This window comes from Saccostrea cucullata, unplaced genomic scaffold, assembly GCF_032062105.1.
Source record: "Saccostrea cucullata isolate Sc308-1 unplaced genomic scaffold, CSIRO_AGI_Scuc_v1 ctg1059, whole genome shotgun sequence".
In the NCBI taxonomy this organism is placed as follows: Eukaryota; Metazoa; Mollusca; class Bivalvia; order Ostreida; family Ostreidae; genus Saccostrea; species Saccostrea cuccullata.
The window spans coordinates 100,728-122,304 of record NW_026933409.1 but is presented as its reverse complement, the minus strand read 5'-3'; the positions used below and the strand labels follow the sequence as shown (position 1 = coordinate 122,304).

General features: G+C 33.0%; 2 protein-coding genes across 2 annotated transcripts; both read left to right on the top strand.

The window, feature by feature from the left end:
• Positions 1-1,169: 1,169 nt before the first annotated feature.
• Positions 1,170-9,363, top strand: LOC134238273 (uncharacterized). The gene is made up of 3 exons (XM_062720399.1): positions 1,170-1,437; positions 1,814-2,044; positions 8,993-9,363. Exons 1-3 carry the CDS (start codon positions 1,170-1,172, stop codon positions 9,190-9,192), a joined length of 699 nt encoding a protein of 232 aa, XP_062576383.1. The 3' UTR covers positions 9,193-9,363.
• Positions 9,364-18,945: 9,582 nt separating this feature from the next.
• LOC134238254 (fucolectin-4-like) lies at positions 18,946-20,556 on the top strand. The gene is made up of 3 exons (XM_062720373.1): positions 18,946-19,217; positions 19,435-19,659; positions 19,957-20,556. Exons 1-3 carry the CDS (start codon positions 18,950-18,952, stop codon positions 20,154-20,156), a joined length of 693 nt encoding a protein of 230 aa, XP_062576357.1. The 5' UTR covers positions 18,946-18,949; the 3' UTR covers positions 20,157-20,556.
• The last annotated feature ends 1,021 nt before the right edge of the window (positions 20,557-21,577 follow it).

Below are 21,577 nucleotides of genomic sequence, written 5' to 3'. Positions count from 1 at the left end.
TCAAGAAAATGTTTTACAACGTCTATTTCTTTAAAACTTACTCCTCACTAAAATAATTACAGTATTGTAAAAATAAACGTTTTGGGAGTACATCTTTGGGGAATCTGGATACTTCAAATTTTCTAAGAAACGTGAAAAGTGAAAAAATTGGAGATAACGAATAGTAGTCAAGCTAAAAGTCCATTAAAATACAAATAGGAGAAGAGCAAACACGGACCTCAAAACACCTGAGGTGGGATCAGGTGCCATGGAGGAGTGAGCATCTCCTGCTGACGGGTCACACCCGCCGTGTGCTCCTTGTCATGATCCGTCGTCAATTCAGTGTGTAAATAATGGCCTATGAATTAGTATGGAACACGTCAGACTCAAAAGATAAATTGTATTTGCTTCATTGTATCAACCACAGAAAATGATGACTTTAAAGGAGACTGCAGATTTTCTTGTTTCATCAACTTGTTTGTAAATAATTTACCTCTTTGTTAAAATTGTACATATGTCAAGCATGCTCTTTCGTATTGAATCAACTAATAGTATCTATGAGATATAATGAGATATAATCCCCGTATGCAGGTGATGAAGGTATATTGCTGCATAAGTAAGAGAAGTTGGCGATGAAAAGTTAAAGTCATCACGTTTATAATGGAGCTTTGTTGTTAGATTACCTTTATTACTCCTACAGTGACGTCATCATATACTAGCAAAGGGCTTCAAATTTAATCCTTTACTCGACAATTCGGGATATTGACCAGTGGGTTTTTTTTTAATGTGCAAACAAATACCGCGATGGGGCCTCGTTTTAAAGGTCCTAACCACAACTTGCTCTTAAAAGTGTTGAATTTTTAGCGATGTAAGAGTTGTCACATATACCTATGCTTTATCCACTTAGGCCAGGCGCAGCCGATGTTTTAACTCCATCACCATAAATAAACAACGCTATATGTGTGATATATATGATAAAATAAAATAGATGGTTTCTGATCCAAATACAATCAATAAATTCTAGTATATTATTAATATTCAATAATAAAAAAAACCTGATTCAGTAATTTTTTACATAACTATTCAAATTCGCATAAAATCGTTTTATCGATTTAAAATGAAATATGAATGAAGGAACGATTCAATTTACTTTCCAACTTTACAACCATATATTCCTTTAACTATCAGTCATGGTTTTCGTTAAACTTGTAATTTTCATATCTTGTATCGTTCCAGGAATTTTACAACAGTTCAACAAAACACCTTATTTTAATTCTTATCTTACGTCAGGTTGTAAAACAACATACGTGACCAGCTTGCTTCACTGTGGTAGCCTCTGCACTGAAGAAAATAAAGTGTCTTTCTTTTACAATCCGTCAAAGAAGTTATGTCGCTGGGATTGTGTTGTTCTATATTCGGGCAACTCTTCGCTGGAAGAAAGCGAATGGATTCGTTACGGTAATATCTTTATCAAGATTTCTTTATTTTTAAACCTTTTATCATATATTCAAGATCTAAATAAAAAGAGCGTAAGCTAGCTATATCTATATTCCGTCGGTTTTTTAGAAGTATATCTTTTTTACCAAACTAATAGTAAATAAAACACTGTTTCTCTGCCCTAACCGTGAAATTTTCTAAGCATATGTTATTCTATTTCGACCACCATTACATCATTCTGTCATAAATTTTGAAATATAGCAGTTAAAAATAGAATTGTTCTCTATGTCCGTAAAATGTCTCATCCTTTATAGTCTTCTAATTTGGATGAAGTCATTTCTGAGATAATGACAAAAAAAACAGTTACAATTATTGTATTTTTTTTTTTCATGTTTAGAACGTTCGTCTAAAGGAAACTCGGCTTTGGGACGGACGACCAGCTCCTCGTCAGTGTTTGCTTCTACTGACCCCCCGAGTCTAGCGGTGGACGGGATCCTTACTTCCTCAGTCACAGAGGGACGCCGTTGTTTTTTCTCCCAGTGGGAACCCAAACCGTTTTGGCAGGTTGATTTAGGAACCGTTCACAGTATCTCCTTTGTCAGGATTTATAACAGAATGGATGTCGTGGGTAAGCACTCTGCTTTCTGGTTTACAGCATCGCGGATTTTTTTTTTGGTCAATTTTTCTACAGTATTTGAGTCAAAGAGTGGATTCATTGTTCATGTCAAGTCAAGTAAATGTTATTTATAGTCGACACATACATACAATACAACAGAAATAACATGAGCTGTGATGAGCTCTTTAAACGACTTTAACATATTTACACAAAGATAAAAATTAGTGAAAATAAACATTGTTAGTAAAACAAAAGACAATTTAAATGAAACAATTTAAAATGACACTTTAATTAAGGGTAAAGAAAAAAAATCACAGATCATAACTAGCAACTATTACAAATAATCAAAAGCACAGTACAGACATAACATTTACAAAAACTGACAGAAATGTGAGCTGAACAACAAGGAAAGCAACATAAAAAGCAATTAATACATATACTTTGCACACATTTTTTATCTTTCCGTAAACTAAAAAAGGAAGCAGCATGAATTGTTTTGCACACGGATGATTATCGCAGTCAAAAGAAAAATAAAGCTCAAGACCTAATAAGCACTGATTATGCTGATGAAAATAAAAAAAAATAAAATAATTGAGAGAAATGAATAATATATGCTTGTCAAAAGCACAGTACAGACATAACATTTACAAAAACTGACAGAAATGTGAGCTGAACAACAAGGAAAGCAACATAAAAAGCAATTAATACATATACTTTGCACACATATGGACATTCAAAGAACATTAAAAAAATAATAATAATAGTAGAAGAGAAATAATAAATAAACGAAACAAAAGCATTCGCACACAAATATTTCAAGTCACCACAAAAGAACACAAAAGGCTTCTCAGACACAGGCAGCATGTACTGGTATTTACATACACTACAGTTGCATTTCTGATATCCACACCAGGTAGATATGTCGTTCTTGAATACATTAAAGGACGTGGTGTTTCGGATATCATTATAAAGATATATGCTTGGAATTTTTTCAGGATTTGCCTTCATTTTATTATTTGAGAACCATTTGATAAGAGAAAAACTGTCTTCCTGTAAGGAGTTTATAACATTTTGTAAAGTTTTGTGAGATTTTGCTAAAGTATTGTCATCTGCATAATTGTAGAGGGACAGGTTTTTAACAAAAAAGAACAGGTCACTAATAAAAATATTAAAAAATACAGGTCCAAGAATGGATCCTTGAGGAACACCTTTCAGAATATCCAACATTTCACTTAAATGGGAAGCAACCTTAACACACCGTTTCCTATTTGATAGATAACTCTTTGACAAATCTAATGCTGGATTGGACAGGCCATATGCTTTTAGTTTTAAGAGGAGTAGATCATGGTTAGATCATGGTCCGTGAATAGATTATTCTTCGGCGAATAAGGGTCTTATTACATTCTAAAGTGTTAAAATGGTTTACCGTTGTAGAAAAACTGGAAACACAAAAAAATGTGGACAGAGGATGAAAGCAAAACTTATTCACCTGTATTGTTAGTTCATGCTCGTCGATAGGTGCAGGGTTTAAGAAAATAAACACGCCCCGGAAACGTTTGTGTTCACAGGGCCCGAGGTCTGTTTTTAATAATGTGTATGTTTCACTCAGAACATTTACTGTAGAAATGAGAGAAAGCAAAAACAACTACAGGTATAATGTCTAGTGATGTTCAGATTATTTATATCGTGGGTCTTAGAAGTGACGACTGCTTTTTCCGTTATGACAAGGGGTATAAGGAGGGTGTGACCGGTCGGCAGGGGATGCTCACTCCTCCATGGCACCTGATCCCAACTCTAAATGTTTTGGAGGTCCGATTTTTTCTCTGCTGTTATTTGTACTAATTAATGGACATTTTAGCTTGAATACTGTTCGTTATCTCAATAGATTTCATTAAAACCTATTATTTCATTATTAAAATGACAACATGGATCGAAATTTTCCGCAGTTCCGACGTAGAATTATAATCGATGCTGATTCCCTAATTTCTCAGCGCTCGGAATTTCAGTCCCGTGAAATTCTAAGTTAAGGTCATACGCAACGTAGCTTGAACTTTGTTGGGTTCTTCCCTGGAGTTGAAGAGTTCCACTAAATGAAGGACAAATAATGTGCAATATTTTTAATGTCTATAAATGGATTTGCACACCTCTTCGAAAACAATTTTCGATGAAAAAAAATCTGGAATTTAGGCCAGGTAAAATTAATCTTTAGATTCTCATCCTAATTTGCAAAACAATTGGGGCGGGTGGGCGGATTTTATTTTTTATATTTTATAATTGTTAATTTATATATATGCCTAAGTATCAACAAAACAATGGACGCCCCGTACACATTTTTTTCATTACCTTAATGCAAATATGAATAGATTTAATTCTTTTCATATTCTTTTAAATATTTAAAGAATTTTTTTTTTCTTTAAAAGTTAAATATTTATTGTTAATTAACAAATTAACAAGTACACATTATACTGCACACCCTTAACAAACTGAGGTGTGGATACCAATAAATTGTGTATGCGTGACTTCTTAATTTGAAAATTCTATATAAATGTTCTAATAATTATTCTACTGAAAAATCTAGCCCTTCTCTATATAAGTCTGTCTACGATGTTGTAGATTTTTTTTTTTTTTTTTATTTCAAAGCTAAGTCACACAACTGGAGATCGTTATATATAACTTTAAAAAGACTTTCCTCGTCTATTTTTACTTAGTTATAATCTCTCTACATACTTGCTCCTGCCAGTGATGGTTCTATATGTGTTTATGCTATTTTTTTCTTCTTGAGCCTTCTCTATACTGACAAATTATCTTTTCCTTACACATTTAAACTGCTTTTATTGCCGATTTTTCTCCATTCTTCACATGGCGTTTTTGCTATAAACGCGAATTTTAATAAGATCGGGCAGATAACTCTTAAACTTTGACCCAAATTCTTACTGAATAAAAATACAAGAAAATACCCAAAAATCAAAATAAAAAACATCGGGGCGGGACATTTTGAGAGGGGCGGGCGGGGATGAGAATCTAAAGATTAATTTTATATGGCCTTATGTTTCATAATTTCACATCAAGACTTATAATACATGTACATATTTACTGGACAATTTATTTTAAAAAATGTTATTAAAATCAGATCTTTGTTACGCTTGAATTTCTGATGATCACTTTGTACAGCGACTATTAGAATTTCGGAGGGTAACAACGATCTGATTCAAATCAGAATTAAAAAAAAAAACAATTATTTTCTCCCGATAAGAATATATTGCTTAATTTGCTCAAGTCGTTTTCAAATAAATAAAAGTATTTATGTTTTTACTGGTTCACGGCATCGCCCCTCCCCTCCTCCACATATTCACACATAAACGAAATTGAAAATGAGTCTTGTCAAAAAGATATTTCTAGATATTTCATACAAAACCAAAATTATAACCGCAAATTCTCTTGATTTTAAGTATAACGCCCGGTGTTTTTTTTTTCTATTTCTACATGTACGAGTTTCCCTCCCCGTCATTTGCTTGTTCTATGAACCTGCTGTAGCTATTTCCTTTTGAAATATTTTGTTTTATTGACAACATGTGAAAGGAATATTGAAATGATATACAGTGCAATGTATATTTGATTATCTTTTCTTTTTAAATTAGAAGATCGATAATTTTGAGACCAGTTTGTTTTCATTTCTCCTTTATTTTCAGTAACAAGTGAAAAAAAAACATTTATTATCTTTTTTTCCTTTTGTGCAAATTACGCAATGGCCGATACATTTCCCCAAAGTATATTTTTCATGTTTATTAATTAATTGGACTTTAAAGAGACACCGTGACACACAAAGGGGAAAATTGACAAATGTAGAATTTTTGCATGTCTAACCCGTATTAATCTTATTCAATTCCTAAAAGTATAAGGTTTCAGAAAATTACAGGTTTCAGAACCTAAAAAAATCTATTTTTATAGAGAAAAATAAAAGTTAAATAAATTTTACTATGCCCCATAACGAAAATATTGCTAAATACTTCTTCCCTATTGTATGCGTGCGCAGAAAAGATGAATAAGTTACCAAGTTCTCAAGTACCCAGGAATGAATGTAAGTAGACCAAAACATTTTAATTCAAGTTTGTTTTTTTTTAAAGTTGTTAGAACAATATTTGCTTATTTTTAATCTGTTATAACATGCTCCATTTGAATGATGCTTACAAGTTTTCGTTAAAACTAAAAATAAAACAAATGGAATTCATGACCTTTGATAACGAATTAAATTCACATGAAAACAATATAAACAAATATAGATACAACCTTTGTTTGCCATTTTAAAAAATTTGTTATAACAAATTATGTTATTAAAATCAATTCTTATAACACGTTTTAGAATTTTAAAACTGTTAATTGTATCAACAAATTTTTGAATTGGCAGCTCAACAAATTTGTTATCAATACCGAATTCGCGCATTAAAAGCTTTCTAACGACTTAAATATATTGAATTTGGGGTTCGTTTTTCAAATTTCAAAAGTATTTTTCTAGGTCCGCTACGGGCTTCCTTAGGGTGCGCGCCAAACAATTTTAATGCAATTTTTTTTAAAAAGTTGTTAGAACATATTTCTCCCCTTTGCATGCTCCAGTTGAATGATGCTTACAAGTATGAGCTAAAAATAAAAGTGGCGTGACTTTGACATACATGAAAACAACGAAACGGTTTTTTGTTTTTCCGGTTGTTGTGCATTTTTTTTCTTGCAGTTTAATTGTCATATCCTAGCTATATACTCATAATTTTCATAAGACTTTCTCTGTATGCTACAGATATCGTAAATGAAACATGTTTTGACTCATTGTGTTACTTTAAATTAAACTTTGTATGGAGATATAATTTTAGTTTTTGTTTATTTTTGAAAATAAAGAAAATGAATTTATAAATATATCATGCTGGCGATGTAATAAAATATATAAAAAATTATATCTTAATAATCATTTTAGACACAGATTTCAAGCTAATATTTTCTGTATAATATCACGACTTATATATTTTAATAGCATTTCACACGAAAATAAATTAAAAAAAAAAACATATGTTATTTTTAAATTTTTGGATGTGTTTGATTGTCACATCATTGCACTTTGACAAATTTTAATTTTATTCTTAATTAATAGGAAAAGTTTGTGTATTACAAGAAAAAAAATTACATAATCCACAAAATATATTGTTCGAAAAAAACGTACACACAGTATATCGCCATGTGTGTTCAGGATTACAGCCGGTTTCAATTAACAAAACAGGGCACGAGCTTGATATAATGTGTTCAGAAAATGTACATAACACTAATATCAATGAAAGGGGTGTTGAATAACATTAAATTTTGTAAAGTGCAAACTGTGTGCTCATAAAATTTTAATTCAATAACTTTTTTTAAAATTGTTATTTTCGAATGAAATTTTCACCATATATCCTCTGATATTAACTTCAAAAAGGATATGTAAAAATAATAGACTGGAAACATGTACACATACACTGTTTGATTTACGTTAAAAAACGCGCTGAAAAGTTGTTTTATCCCAATACATTTGTTTGCCATTTTGATTGGTCGATGCACTGATTGGTTAATTGCTAATCCTGATTGGCAGCTCTCTTATGTAATACCGAACGCGCATTCGCTTTCTGGGACTGCAACTGAATTTGGGGTTCGCTTTCAGTTCGCTCTGTTCAAAATTCGCTTGGGTGCGCTGGGTCCGGGACCAATCAGAATATATGAGAGCGAATATACCTGGGTTTCTGTTAGGTTGTGTACGGTCGGTCTTTCTTCAGCAAAATTTCAAGGACATTGTTCCCTATAATTAAAAATTTGCATGAAACACTTGTTCTAATTATTACAAAACATCCTTTTCTCTTATATACAATGTACATGTACCCCAGAGTAGAAAATTGACCCATCGGCTGCCATACAATGCATGGATTTTGTGTGATTGGGGGATTGACATTCCTTATATAATTCCCGTATGTAGTCTGTGGGATTCATATCCGGGGATTTGGCAGTGTATCGTCACAAAGATGTCTTTTAGTAGATATCCTTCGGCGTTCAGCACGTACATGTAAGTGTACCGCTTTAAGGGTGATTCAGAGTCTTTGAGATGAAAAGAGACTGCTACGAGCACAAATGTCTGAACATTTTCTTTACCATTGTATTTGTTTGTTTAAATGTTTCTGAAATAATTTCAGGACAATTTCACAATCTTTTAACCTGTGCTGGGAAACCTTGGCCTCAAGATCCAGAACATCTCCGGTTTGGTTAAATTTTGTCCAAAGCTTTCAAATTGTTATAACTTGACGATGAAAATTGACGAACATCCAAAATATTTTTTAAATGTGTGGTCAGCACATTGTAAATTTTTTAAAAGTTATGTCACGGACAAATAAACACTGAAATAAAAGTGCGTAAATCACAGTGCAAGGATGATACAGATATGAACATTTCAAAAGCTCTCCCCCCTTTTTCAATGGTCATTTCGCCTATGTTTTGTGTTTTTTAGTTAAACCAATTTTTAAAAATTGACAATTGCCACAAAAAAGATATATTGCTAATAACACATAGCACGTGGTGCAAAGTACAAATTTATTGTTTTTAAGCTTCATCACGTGCGCGGAACTTTGATTTTCATCAGTGATAATTGATTTCTTTAACAATTGTTGAGAAGACTCAATGGTTACAAATAAATATCATACTATTCTATCATGTAGTTTTTGAATAAATACATTTATAAGACTGAACACTTCGAAGTTTTGTTAAGTGAATATGCACATTCATTGTTTTTATAACAAACATCCTTTATAGTTATTTATATATTAAGTCATCATTCTATCTCCAAATGCATTGTCTTCAAGAGCAAAAATATATAGTAGATAAGATTTTTTGTATTATTTAACATAACTGTCTGCATTTCATTTCGTGTAACTGCATAATCTCTTTGTTTTTACACAGGAGAAAGATTTCGAGATGCCTCCGTTTTAGCCTCTGTTGATGGGGTAACGTTCAGTACTTGTGGATCTTTCAAAGGACCCGGGGTCACAAGACAAATTATCGACATAGCCTGCGCAAAAGGCACCGTTGGACGATTTGTTAAAGTTCAAATTCTAAATAATTTTTTACAGATGTGTGAGGTTCAGGTTTACACACTGTGATTTTCTTTCATTTTTATCTCCTCATGTACACATTTGTAAGACTTACGAGGGCTGTTCAATAAATAATTTCCTGAGCCCTATTACATACAATATAGAAATCATATGACATAAAGCTTGACTTTCTTTCATGATTGAATTTTTAATGAATTTATTACAGTTTATGTGTCCACTTTTCACCATATATTTCAATGGTGAGAAGCTGGAAAACAAGTGATATTCGAATCACTTCATTAAAATTAATGATAAAGAATCAGTAAACTAAAGTGAAATTAAATGCTTCATGAAAACTGCTGTAAATCTCGTTAAGAGTCCCAAAGAAATAATCAGTGAAATATGTGAAATTTACAGCAAGCAATGTCTGTTTTATAGACACATGAGCAGGTTGATTTCAATGGACAAAAATTATATAATGGGCATCAAAAATGGGTACCGTTCTTGACGACAAAGAATTGCAACAACCAATTTACTGTTTGCCAAAATTCAACAAATATCACTAATGATGTTTGATTGACTTCAATACACATAGCAAAATTGATCATTTGGGGGATAGTTTACACTGTATTTAAGAAACTTTTGACAGTAAAGAAAGCTTAGTACTCAATGGTCACTCTATGTTTTGAAAATGAGTGAAAACGACAGCGTGTACGAATATCTAAATAATTATCTAAATAACCAAAACTGTAGATTTCCACCGTTGTTTGAAATTCAAACAGATATTGAAATCTGAATCCTTTCCCTTAAACCCTCAAAATAAATTTACCAGTAGATGCACTTGACAAACGCAACCAAGGTCTGAGAAGAGCAAAGAATTGCAAAAGCACAAAAACAGTTTGTTTTATCTGCCATTTTCTTACATATTAGTGGTCTTGTTGTTAAATTTTTTATTCGGTGAGGCAGTTTAATTTCTGAAGAGGTCTAGAAAGCAATTTTTTGCAAAAAAAAATGAAAGGTTTATAAGAGGACGGAACCAAAATCAGGAATCCACTTCATTAGATTTCTTCATTATAGCGTCCAAACCCACCCACCATGAAGAGTAAAGGAGTTTTAGGTTTAAACAGAAAGATAATGTTTTTCACCAATATTATTCACCACATCTTTCACCCTTTGACTTGTTTCAATTTCCAAACTGAAAAAAACCTTTCAGAAAGAGGAAACAAGTCCAGGAAATCATAGGATCTGCCAGTATACGAAGGGCCATACTCAAAATGTGTTTTAAAAACAATCAGAAATTGGATAAAAATGTTACGAACACGTGTTTTAATTAAAATAGAATATTTAAGTGAAATCATTATGGCTGAATCATTGAAAGGCTTTTTTGTTTCTTTCCGAGCACCAGGGCATTATTTATTGAACAGCCCTTGTAATGTATATTTGGTCCAGTTTCCTACTTTAAACGTTAATGTTTCAGATAAATAAATTTTAACTGTTCCCTTTTACCGGTACTTGTAAATAATCGATACTGTTTTAGTCAATGTAACCTTATAAGTTATGAATTTTAATGCTACTCATTTTTTGTGTGAATTTTACATTTTGACAAAATGAAAAAAAAATGAGCACGTTTTCCAATAATTATATAAACATGTACAAACAGTGCTATCATGTTTCTCTTTTAGTTTTATATATTGATTACTTGCCAATTGTACAACTTGGAATTCAGAAAGCATCTTAGTGGTTCCTTTTTTATAGACTAGGGGGTTCTATTTTGCTTTTTTGTCAATTTTGAGTTTCATAATCACAGTTAGTTTTTGCTGCCTAATGTTTCTGCCTGCTGTGCATGAAAGCAGAACTGAGTGTACAATTAGTAACAATGCATTATTTAATCATGATTTATATCTACTATATTTAACACTTAAAGCGATATTTGTTGTTTTCAATCTTAATGTTTCAGGAGTATAAGGGTAAATCAGTTCTTTAATTATCCTGTTGTTGTGAGTCTTTTTTATTCTATATAATTGTTTTCGAAAAATTACTATATTGACAGAAGTGAAGTTACTAACAATATTATTTAAGAAGTGGTGTGAATCAGATGTGGATACTCAAAAATTCCAAAGAAATTTTAGACAAATTGAAATCACAAGAATTTACCAAAATCAACTGCTTAAAAACTATACAATAAAAGTTTATACACAACCATATCCCAGGTAAAACTTCAAATATATTGAAGTGGTGTGAATCAGATGTGGATACTCAAAAATTCACATTTGCAAAAGTATTTTGTTAAAACACATTCTGATTGCACACACAAGTACTCTGAAGTTGACATCAAAGAGATGCTTGATTTTCTGATTGAAAATATCTATGTGGTTTTGGAGACCAGGTATTCCAACAATCTATTGGAATTCTAATGGGTACCAATTGCGCTCCGTTATTAACAGACCTATTTTTATATTCATATGAAGCAGAGTTAGTGAAAAATCTTATGCGTGAAAAGAAGAAAACACTTGTTGTGGCCTTCAACTCGTTATTTAGATATATCGACCACGTATTGTCAATTAACAATATGGTAATTTCCATTCCTACGTCGATATATATCCTGGTGAGCTTGAGATAAAAGATACCACAGAGTCTGACACATCTGTTTCATACTTGGATACTTTACTTGAAAAAGACGTTAATGGTAATCTAACAACCAACCTATATGATAAACATGATGACTTTAACTTTTCTATCGTCAACTTCCTTTACTTTTGCAGCAATATACCATTGTCACCTGTAAACGGAGTTTATCTATCTCAGTTGATTCAATACGCAAGAGCATGCTCTACGTATGAATGATTTCTAAAAGCAGGTAAATTACTGACAAGCAAGTTGATGAAACAAGAACATCAGCAGTCTCGTTTAAAGTCATCATTTCGTAAGTTCTGTGGTCGATACAATGACTTTGTCAGCAAATACAATTTATCATTTAGTCAAATGCTGACTGACGTTTTTCATACTAATTGTTAGTCCATTATTTATACACTGAATTGACGAAGGATTTTTCCGTTATTTCCTGATAAAGACAAGGAGTAAACGGCGGGTGTGACCGGTCAGCAGGGGATGCTCACTCCTCCATGGCCATTGATCCCCTCTCTGATGTTTCGGATGTCCGTGTTTGCCCTGCTCCTATTTTGTATTGTTTCATGGACTTTGAGATTGAATAATGTTCGTTATCTCCATATCCTTCTTCTTCATGCAATATCTTTCACATGTATACAAAGAATGCTTTAGTTTGCATATTTGGCATTTCCCATTTCCTATGGTCTTTGCAGATATGCATTAAATTTCACATCTAAACTTACAGGAACTGAGTATAAATTCTTAATTGGGGGGGGGGGGTCTTGTACATGTATTTGGTAAATCACTCTCAAATGTTTACATCCATGGGGAAAACAAGTTAAAGTATTCGCTTACCGAGTCTTTCAAAAATATTGATATCCACGAAAATACGTGCCAGGACCCAGAATATTTTTGTATTGCCACTCACTTTTATCACCAAAGAAAAAAATATATCACATATTATAGGACTTTTACAGTTTACTTTGACATTTAAAGCTGTATCATGTACTGAAGAACAGAATTTATAATAGATCAGAAACTCTTTCTATGATCAAAGAAATGATGTTAGGGGCACTAACGTTTGAAGGCCGGATGTTGAGAGTAGGATGATTGTAGTTTTCTTCAAGGACAGCTTCTCTGTCCTTTGAAATAACGGACTATTTTCGTTGAATTAATTGTTGAGCTAAATATTTCTGTCGTTAGATTCCGTACACTGTCCTCGTGTAAAGGTAAGCCGTCAACTGAAAAAGGCAGGGCTTCTTGCAAAAGTCCTAAAGACTCACCATTCCTACTAATTTCTTTTTACAGTTTTTTTTTCTGCATAAAAGACATGGATATAACGAATAGCAAGATCAAAAGTCCATAAAACCATACAAAATAGTAGCAGAGCAAACACAGACCTCTTAAACATCAGAGGTGGGATCAGGTGCCTAGGAGGAGTGAGTATCCACTGTCGACCGCGGTCATCCCCGGGGCTCCTTGTCATGATACGGAAATAACGGGAAAATCCGTCGTAAATGCTTTGCGTATATAATAGATTAACAATTAATATTAGTATTTAAAACGTCAGTCAGCATTTGACTCAGTAATTAATTGTATTTGATGACAAGGTCATTGTATCGACCAATGGAACTTACGAAATGATTACTTCAAATGCGACTGCTGAATATTTTGTTTCATCAACATGTTTGTCAATAGTTAACCTCGCTTTAGAAATTGTTTATACGTAGAGCATCCTCTTGCGTATCGAATCAACTGAGATATATAAACTCCACACGCAGGTGATGAAGGTATATTGCTGCATAAGTAAGGGAAGTTGACGATAGAAAAGCCAGTGTAATCACGTTTTTCATAGAGCTTGATTGTTAGATTTCCATAAACATATTTTTCAAGTAAAATATCCAAATATGAATATGTCAGAGTCTGTGGTATCTTTTATCTCAAGCTCACCAGGATATATTGTATGGACGTAGGAATGGAAATCACCATTGTTTATCGACAATACGGTCGTCGATATATCTAATTCTCGAGTTAAAGGCCACAGCAAGTGTGTTTTTCTTTTAATGCATAAGATTTTGCACAAATTCTGCTCTATGTGGATACAAAAAAGGTCTGCTAATAACGGAGCGCAATTGGTACCAATGGGAATTCTTATAGATTGATGGAAGATCTGATCTCCAAGAACGACATATATGTAGATATGGTCAATCAGTTGCTCAAGCATCTTTAATTCGTGATTTCAACTTCAGAGTACTTGTGTGTACAATCAGGTTGTTTTTAACAAAATAATTTTGCAAATGACCAATGACAAAGTAAATAAGTTTACGATTTCTATTTTTGATGAAAAGGCAGCTGTCAATTATATCAAATGCATGGACTTTAATTTATCAGTGGGAGTGGTTGTGTAAAAAGTTGAAAAATTTTACGTTTTTAAGCTGTTGATTTTAGTAAAATCTTGTGATTTGAAATTGTCCGAACGTTCCTTGGAATTTTTAACTACCCACATCTGATTTACAGCACTTCTTGAATGTGTTGTTGCAATCATTGATTAAGGGTTTTCAGTCCAAGCAATAATGATCAACTTTAATTAATTTTTGCTAACGGAAGGGTGTTGACAGTTATAAGAATTTCAGTACAATTTATTAATAAGTTATTGACTCCATATCACTGTTTGCGATGACATAAGAACTGGATTAATTGTGCACTTTGATGGACCAGCTTTATATATAATGTTCAAATTCAGTTTTAGCTATCTTATATCTACTTCACTCAACCGATACATGTATTTTTTCATGAAACATATCGAGATAGGAACAGTATTCACGAGTCCATAAAACAATACAAAATGGGAGCAGAAGAAACACTTTTGTAGAAATTGTTCATACGTAGAACATGCTCTTGTGTATCAAATCCACTGAGATATATAAATTCCGTATGCAGATGATGAAGGTATATTGGTACATAAGTATGGGAAGTTGACTATAGAATATTGAAATAATCACGTTTATTGTAGACCTTGGCTGTAAGGAGTCTTTTTGAAGTAGAATATCCAAATATGAAACAGATTTGTCAGACTCTGTGGTATCTTTTTTCTCAATCTCACCAGGATATATCGTATCGACATACCATACAAACGGAAATAACCATTGTTAATTGACATTACATCGTCGATATGTCTTATTGTCGCATTGAAGGCCAAATAAAGTGTTTTCTTCTTTTCACGTAAAAGATTTTGTACAAATTCTGCTTCATGTGAATACAAAAAAGGTCTGCTAATACCTGGGCGCAATTGGTACCCATGGGAATTCCAATAAATTGTTGGATGACCTGGTCTTCAAAACCACATAGATATTGTCAATCAGAAACTTGAGTATCTTTTTAATATTCACTTTTGAGTACTTGTATGTACAATCTTAATGTTTTTCACAAAGTTATTTTGCAAATTACCAATGACAAAGTAAGTAAATTTACGAGGTCCAATTAATTGAAATAGCAGCTGTCAATACTGTCAAAAAGCCTGGGCTTTAATTTATCGTTGGGAATAGTTGTATATTTAGTTTTAAAATCGTACGTTTTAATGCTGTTGATTTGGTAAATTTTGTGATTTCAAATTTTCCAAAAATGTCTTGGGATTCTGTAGCATACACATCTGATTGAAAGCACTTCTCGAATATATTGTTGCACAGTACTATTGAAGTTTCTCTTTCGCCGCCACTATTAATTTTTTTTATTGAGGAAATAGAGGCTTTGTAGAACATTTTAGACTAGCTTTCAGCTGTGGAATTACTACTTTCACATTCTGAAATTATTACAAAATAAAAAAACGCATGAAAAATACCGAAGATAATTTTCTGATGATATTTTCTTAAATGATGAAAAAGTTTGGAGTTGAAACGATTTCGTTTGTTTTGTCCATAGGGACCTCTGCTCTGTTTAAGTTTAAACAAAGTAACTAATGTCATTCTAAATAACGCCACACTGTAACTATGTTGTCACTGAACTGCCCAACCCAGAGTCGTCCGTCTCGGTCCACTGATACACTGGATGGATTCTGGACGCCATTTTCGTGAGTAAGAAGCAACTTAATAAACTGTCCATCTTTGTCTATGATATTGATTCCGTCACTTCCACATACTATAATGTTAGAAAGAGCATCGTGGCAAATACCGCATGGGTTAAAAGAGGCTTCAGAATCTGTGTTTAAACCCATGTAATTGAAACGGTGGATTCCATTTTTGTTGACGACGATAACTGCCTGTATTAGCATGTCCGATACCCAGATATCACCATTGTTGTTGACCGTTATGTAATGTGGTTTTTTATAAAGTTCTTGTCCTTCAGGATTTGAGAATATTCTCTGCAGAAGATGACCTTCAATATCATATCGAGAGATGCAAGCTTTCTCTCCAGCGTTCATTCCAGCAATAACCTGCTTTGTATTTGTTGAATAATGGATGCAAACAGGTTTCCAGTCTTCTGTTTCTGTAAAAACATTTATTTTCCCATCTGATACCTTTTTGATGACATTCTCCTCCTTGAAACCAGTGAACAGCACGGCTTCCTCGAGTACTGAATGGAATCCATATCTGTTTCCTCTGGATTTGAATTTTCTGTGCGCATACCCTACAACATCTACTAGAAAAAGGAACTTCCCATCACTTACCCAGGCCATTCCGTTAGTATCACAAACAATATGACCTATGTACGCTAGGTCTTTTATAACAAAATGGCAAACCGCTTCCACTTCGCCTACAACTAATCCAGATGTTTGATTGGTGATTAAACAGTCGCTTTCTATATGGCTCAGTTTAAAATCTTTTGAAACTAACGATTCTAATCTTTTCGAGAAAAGCGGGTCTTCTCCAACAGCTGAAAGAATGGCAGTGTCCTCTAATTGCATTTGTCTTATTTCGTTCTCTTTGCAAAACACTAAAAATTTCTCTGGATCTTCTTCTTTACATTTTTCATATTTTGCAATCTTTGCTGATTGGACATCTATTTCATTTTTCCTTGCCTCCAGATATCGATAAATTTCTTTTGTCGTGTTTTCGATGCAGGCTTGGATAGTCTGTTTTACAGACTTTGCATTTTTATCCAAGATAATTTTGATAGCATCAGATTCTTCTACAAATCCACCAGCTTTACGCTGATATTCCATTATCCTCTTGTCGCAGAACTCCTTCACTTTTGTGAACATTGTAGAAATATCGCAGAGTCTATGATCACTGTGTTCATAAACCAAACATCGATCACAGATCGGAAGTTCACAATTTTCACAGCATGCAATATAAGGCTCTCCGTGAATGGCACATATTGCTGCGGGTGTCCTTCTTTCCAGATAAGGCACAATTTTATGATTTTCTGAGGATGCTTTATGTGTGATTTTGCAGACATCACAGAGAGCCAATAGACATGTCTTACAATAAGATGTTACATTTCCAACACAGTCGCTCTTTCCACATTCAACGTAGTGTTGTGCCCGCACATCCATCTGGCAAGATATTTTTTAGATGTGATTCAAATACATGTACATAGTATACATTAGATTATGTGCGAATGAGAGATAAATATACCGACAGTGAGAAAGAGTCGGGAAGTATATATATAGGACAAACCACTTTGGACATTAATCTCTGAACGACCCTCTTCCTTCTTCCTCGTCAAATATACAGTAAACGCTCAGGAAGTCAGTAGATCAGTCCTAAACACTCTAATGTGTGTTGTTCTTTACCAGTTTCCGGATATTGTTTCCCCTGGGAAAGCGTATGTTACAAAAATTCCATCTTTATTTAATCCAATTATTTTTTTTCGACGTTCGTCGGTGTTGTTTCTTTTCAGTGAAAATAATAGTACTTATACGAGGAAACACAGGTTTAATATTTAAGTGTTTTAAAAATATATTGTTTAACAAATAGCTGTTGTATTTCTCTAATATCGTTCACGGTAGCTGTTGTATTTTTCTAATATCGTTCACGGTAGCCTAGTGGTAGGGCGTTCGCTTCGTGATCGGGAGGTCCGGGTTCGATTCTCGTTCCCGGCGCCGCGTCAAACCTTAGACGTAAAAATAGGTAGTGACTGTTCCTTCGCCAAGCGCTCGGCATCAGAAGTGAAAGTCACGGGTCTTTCGAATATGACCTTTAAAACGTAGGTCCCGTGTCACGGTAGGCGCTGGCACGATAAAGAACCCTCACTGCTCAAAGGCCCTGAGTGCCGAGTATAGGTCTAAATTTGAAGCCCTTCACCGGCATACGGTGACGTCTCCTTATGAGTGAAAAATTCTCAAGAGAGACGTTAAACAATATACAATCAATCAATCTAATTTGTTTTTAAATTAAGGTTTGTTTTAAGGAGGCCAGGGGGTCAACAAATTATTTTTTTATTAACCATCAGATATGAATTTGGGATATCTTAAGCTGTCAACTATCATTTGTCAAAGAAAAATTTCATAAATTTTAGTTTTAAAATTTAATTATTTTGTTATACCTTTATATGGAGCTCTTCTAAAAATGGTCACAACCACCCAGCCCCTTTAAGAAGACTATATTACTTTACACGTTATCTGAGGAACCATTCAGAACCTCACTATTCAAAATACAGTATACTCAGATGAGTGAAGAATTGGTATGAAAAAAACTTAATAATGATTTATGGCGTAACAATAATTAAGTGTCGATGATAAAATTTAATTTGGAAGACAGGTGATAACTTAACATTAAAAGCGTACAGAATTTAAAAAAATGTTTATCATTTAAAAATTTTGAACACTGTTAAAAAATAACTAGTTAAAGTCACGAAGAAAACTAGTAGATTCACTGTCCATACAATCACTACCTCAATAGTAGTTTTACCAGATATTGGTATATTTACTAGAGAAGATTAGTAAATTTAGAATTGATAAGTAACTTTCACTAGGTATCTAAGTATCTATACGACCCCCGCTCCACAACTCACTATCTTAACCAGTAAACTGAAAGTTTACTATAAATCACGACCAACGCTTTACGAAACACACTAGTTAAATTCACTAGGTTTTTCTTTCAGTGAATTATTAAAGAGACTTTTATTCTTTGTATTTACTTGGATGAATTTCCATTATGTTCCAGCTGTATAATTACCTAACTTAAAATATATTTATTGATTATTTTAATTAAATATAAATGAAGAAAGCCTCGATTATTTCCAACTGAAATCATCCAACAGATTTCTGGCGTTACCTGTGATGTTTTCCCCTAGAATAGTTATTTTCATAACTTATATCGTTCCAGGAATTTTACAACAGTTCAACAAAACACCTTATTTTAATTCTCATTTAACGTCAGGTTGTAAAACAACATACGTTACCAGCTTGCTTCACTGTGTTAGCCTCTGCAACGAGGAAAATATAGTGTCTTTCTTTTACAATCCGTCAAAGAAGTTATGTCGCTGGGGCTGTGTAGTTCTATATTTGGATAACACTGTGTCTGAATATAATGAATGGACTCGATATGGTAAGACATTTTAAGATCCCTCCTTTTTTAAATTATCGTAAATAGGGTAACGTTTTAACTAGGGATGGCAACAGGTAAGAGGTTAAGATGCCTTTCTAATGCTTGGTTCCATAATTTTGAATGCTTGGCTCTAATTATTTCTTTTCACTGATATTTCAAAAGACAATTGTATAATGGTGTCAAATAAATATCGTTAAGTTCTTGTTAATATAATTAGAGCGGTCATCGAAAGGAAATTCGGCTTTGGAAAAGACGGTGACATCTTCGTCAATATTTGACTCTTATCATCCTCCTAGTCAAGCAGTGGATGGAATTATTCCCGTCACGGTGGAACATCGTTGTTTTGTGTCCCAACGGGAACCCTCGCCGTTCTGGCAGGTTGATTTAGGAATCGTTCACAGTATCTCCTTTGTCAGGATTTACAACAGAATGGACAACACTGGTAAAATTATTGCATTTTGATGTCAATCACATGTTAAAGTTTTATGTTTTTTTCTACTGTGTCCAGTTCATTTTACATGCACATTGAAAGACGGGCCCGGCACTGTAAGCAGAGAATGCCTAAGACACGATCTATCTTTTAGAGAGGTTACAAAAAGTTTTAACGAAGAAATGCATCTATATGCTTATTTCAAGTTAAGACTTGCGATTAGCAATTGTTTACGAAAGTCATCCCAATTTTAAACAGATACGGATGGAATCATCTTCTATAAATACTTAGTTTTGTCTTTTTTCACAGGAGAAAGATTTCGAGATGCCTCCGTTTTAGCCTCTGTTGATGGCGTAACGTTTAAGACTTGTGGATCCTTTAAAGGCCCTGGACTTACACGACAAGTTATCGACATAGCCTGCGCAAAAGGCACGAGTGGACAATTTGTTAAAGTTCAAATTCTAAATAACAACTTACAGTTGTGTGAGGTACAGGTCTATACACTGTAATGTTAGTTTAGTACATTTTCAATAATGAAATACTGCAATTTATTTATTAATAAAAATGATATTCTGACTCAATGTGAAAGGATATCAGAAAAACACCCTTTCACTGTGGTCAAATATCAGAAGTTCAGTTTAACTTTAGATTTTCCTCCCCATAAAGCTGTTGTGAAAAATATATTCCTTGGGCTGTTATAAGAGACAGAGAAAATGATAAAACCATTCTGAATTAGACTAAAACTGTCAATGTTCCTCGAAATGCATGTATGTTGTTGGAATCTTTCTTAAGAATGTTTTCAATCTCACAACAATTACTTGAAGGCTTTATGTGTCTTTATGTGACCTATTATTCTAACAGACAGAGGCCAAAGGGAAAATTGAAGAAATTAAGTATAATAAACGGAGAATTCAATGTTTTGTCGTTAAATATTTAACTCATTTCACTCACGTTCGTGAGGCAGAATATTTTTTAATATATTTTGATTGTATTGTTTATTACCAAGAACCATACACTTCATAGGTTTAACGTATATACATAAATCAGGTTGTACAGTATATGTATAACAATTTCAATGTCATGTGAACATTAAGTAAAGCAGGATCATAGAAATTTAAAATTCTTACAAACTACTCATTCTAAATTCATAAAGCAGACAAAGAACAATAATATAAATTTAGTAATAGTAGTAGTGAGGATAAATTCGTTCTATCAATTTCAATTAATAACTGCTTTCAATTTTGTACATTTATAAAGATATTTTCCCAGTTTACATAACTCTGTTACATTTTTTGTCGACAACAATTGAACAAGTTTAAAGGTAGAGGGTTTTTGGTGATAATATTTCTTAATATACTCTTTTCTAACATCGGGAAAAAATGGACAAACCAGAACAAATGATACTCGTCTTAAACCTGTGACATTGAACAAAATTTATATAATCTTTCTATTCTAGGAATATTAAAAAATCTTCCTCGTTCTACCTCTAGTTGGTGAAAAGACAGATATTATTAAATGATATGCTGTACATATTTTTGTGTTATTGACCTTTTTAAATATAATTGTAAATCAAAACTATCACTTAAATACTTATGCAAAATGCACTTCGGAGAACCTTCAAAATAACTTCGTGCTTCTTGTATGAACATGTCATCCAATCTTTGTTTCACCTCAAACAAAAAAGTTTTTCATTAAGATTATTTTCCATGTATAACCAAAGCCTAAAGTATCAACAAGTTCTTTTATATGTGACAGCCAGCAAGGAAAAGTGTTTGATTCACACGCATCTAACATTTCATGGTATTTATTTCTTAAAATACAATTATCGCTAGTATTTTTTAATTTTAACCAATACTCCAGCATTCTAAATTTTCTGTTTCATTGTAATGATATAAGAGCATGCTCTACATAATTATGTTCAATTTCAAAA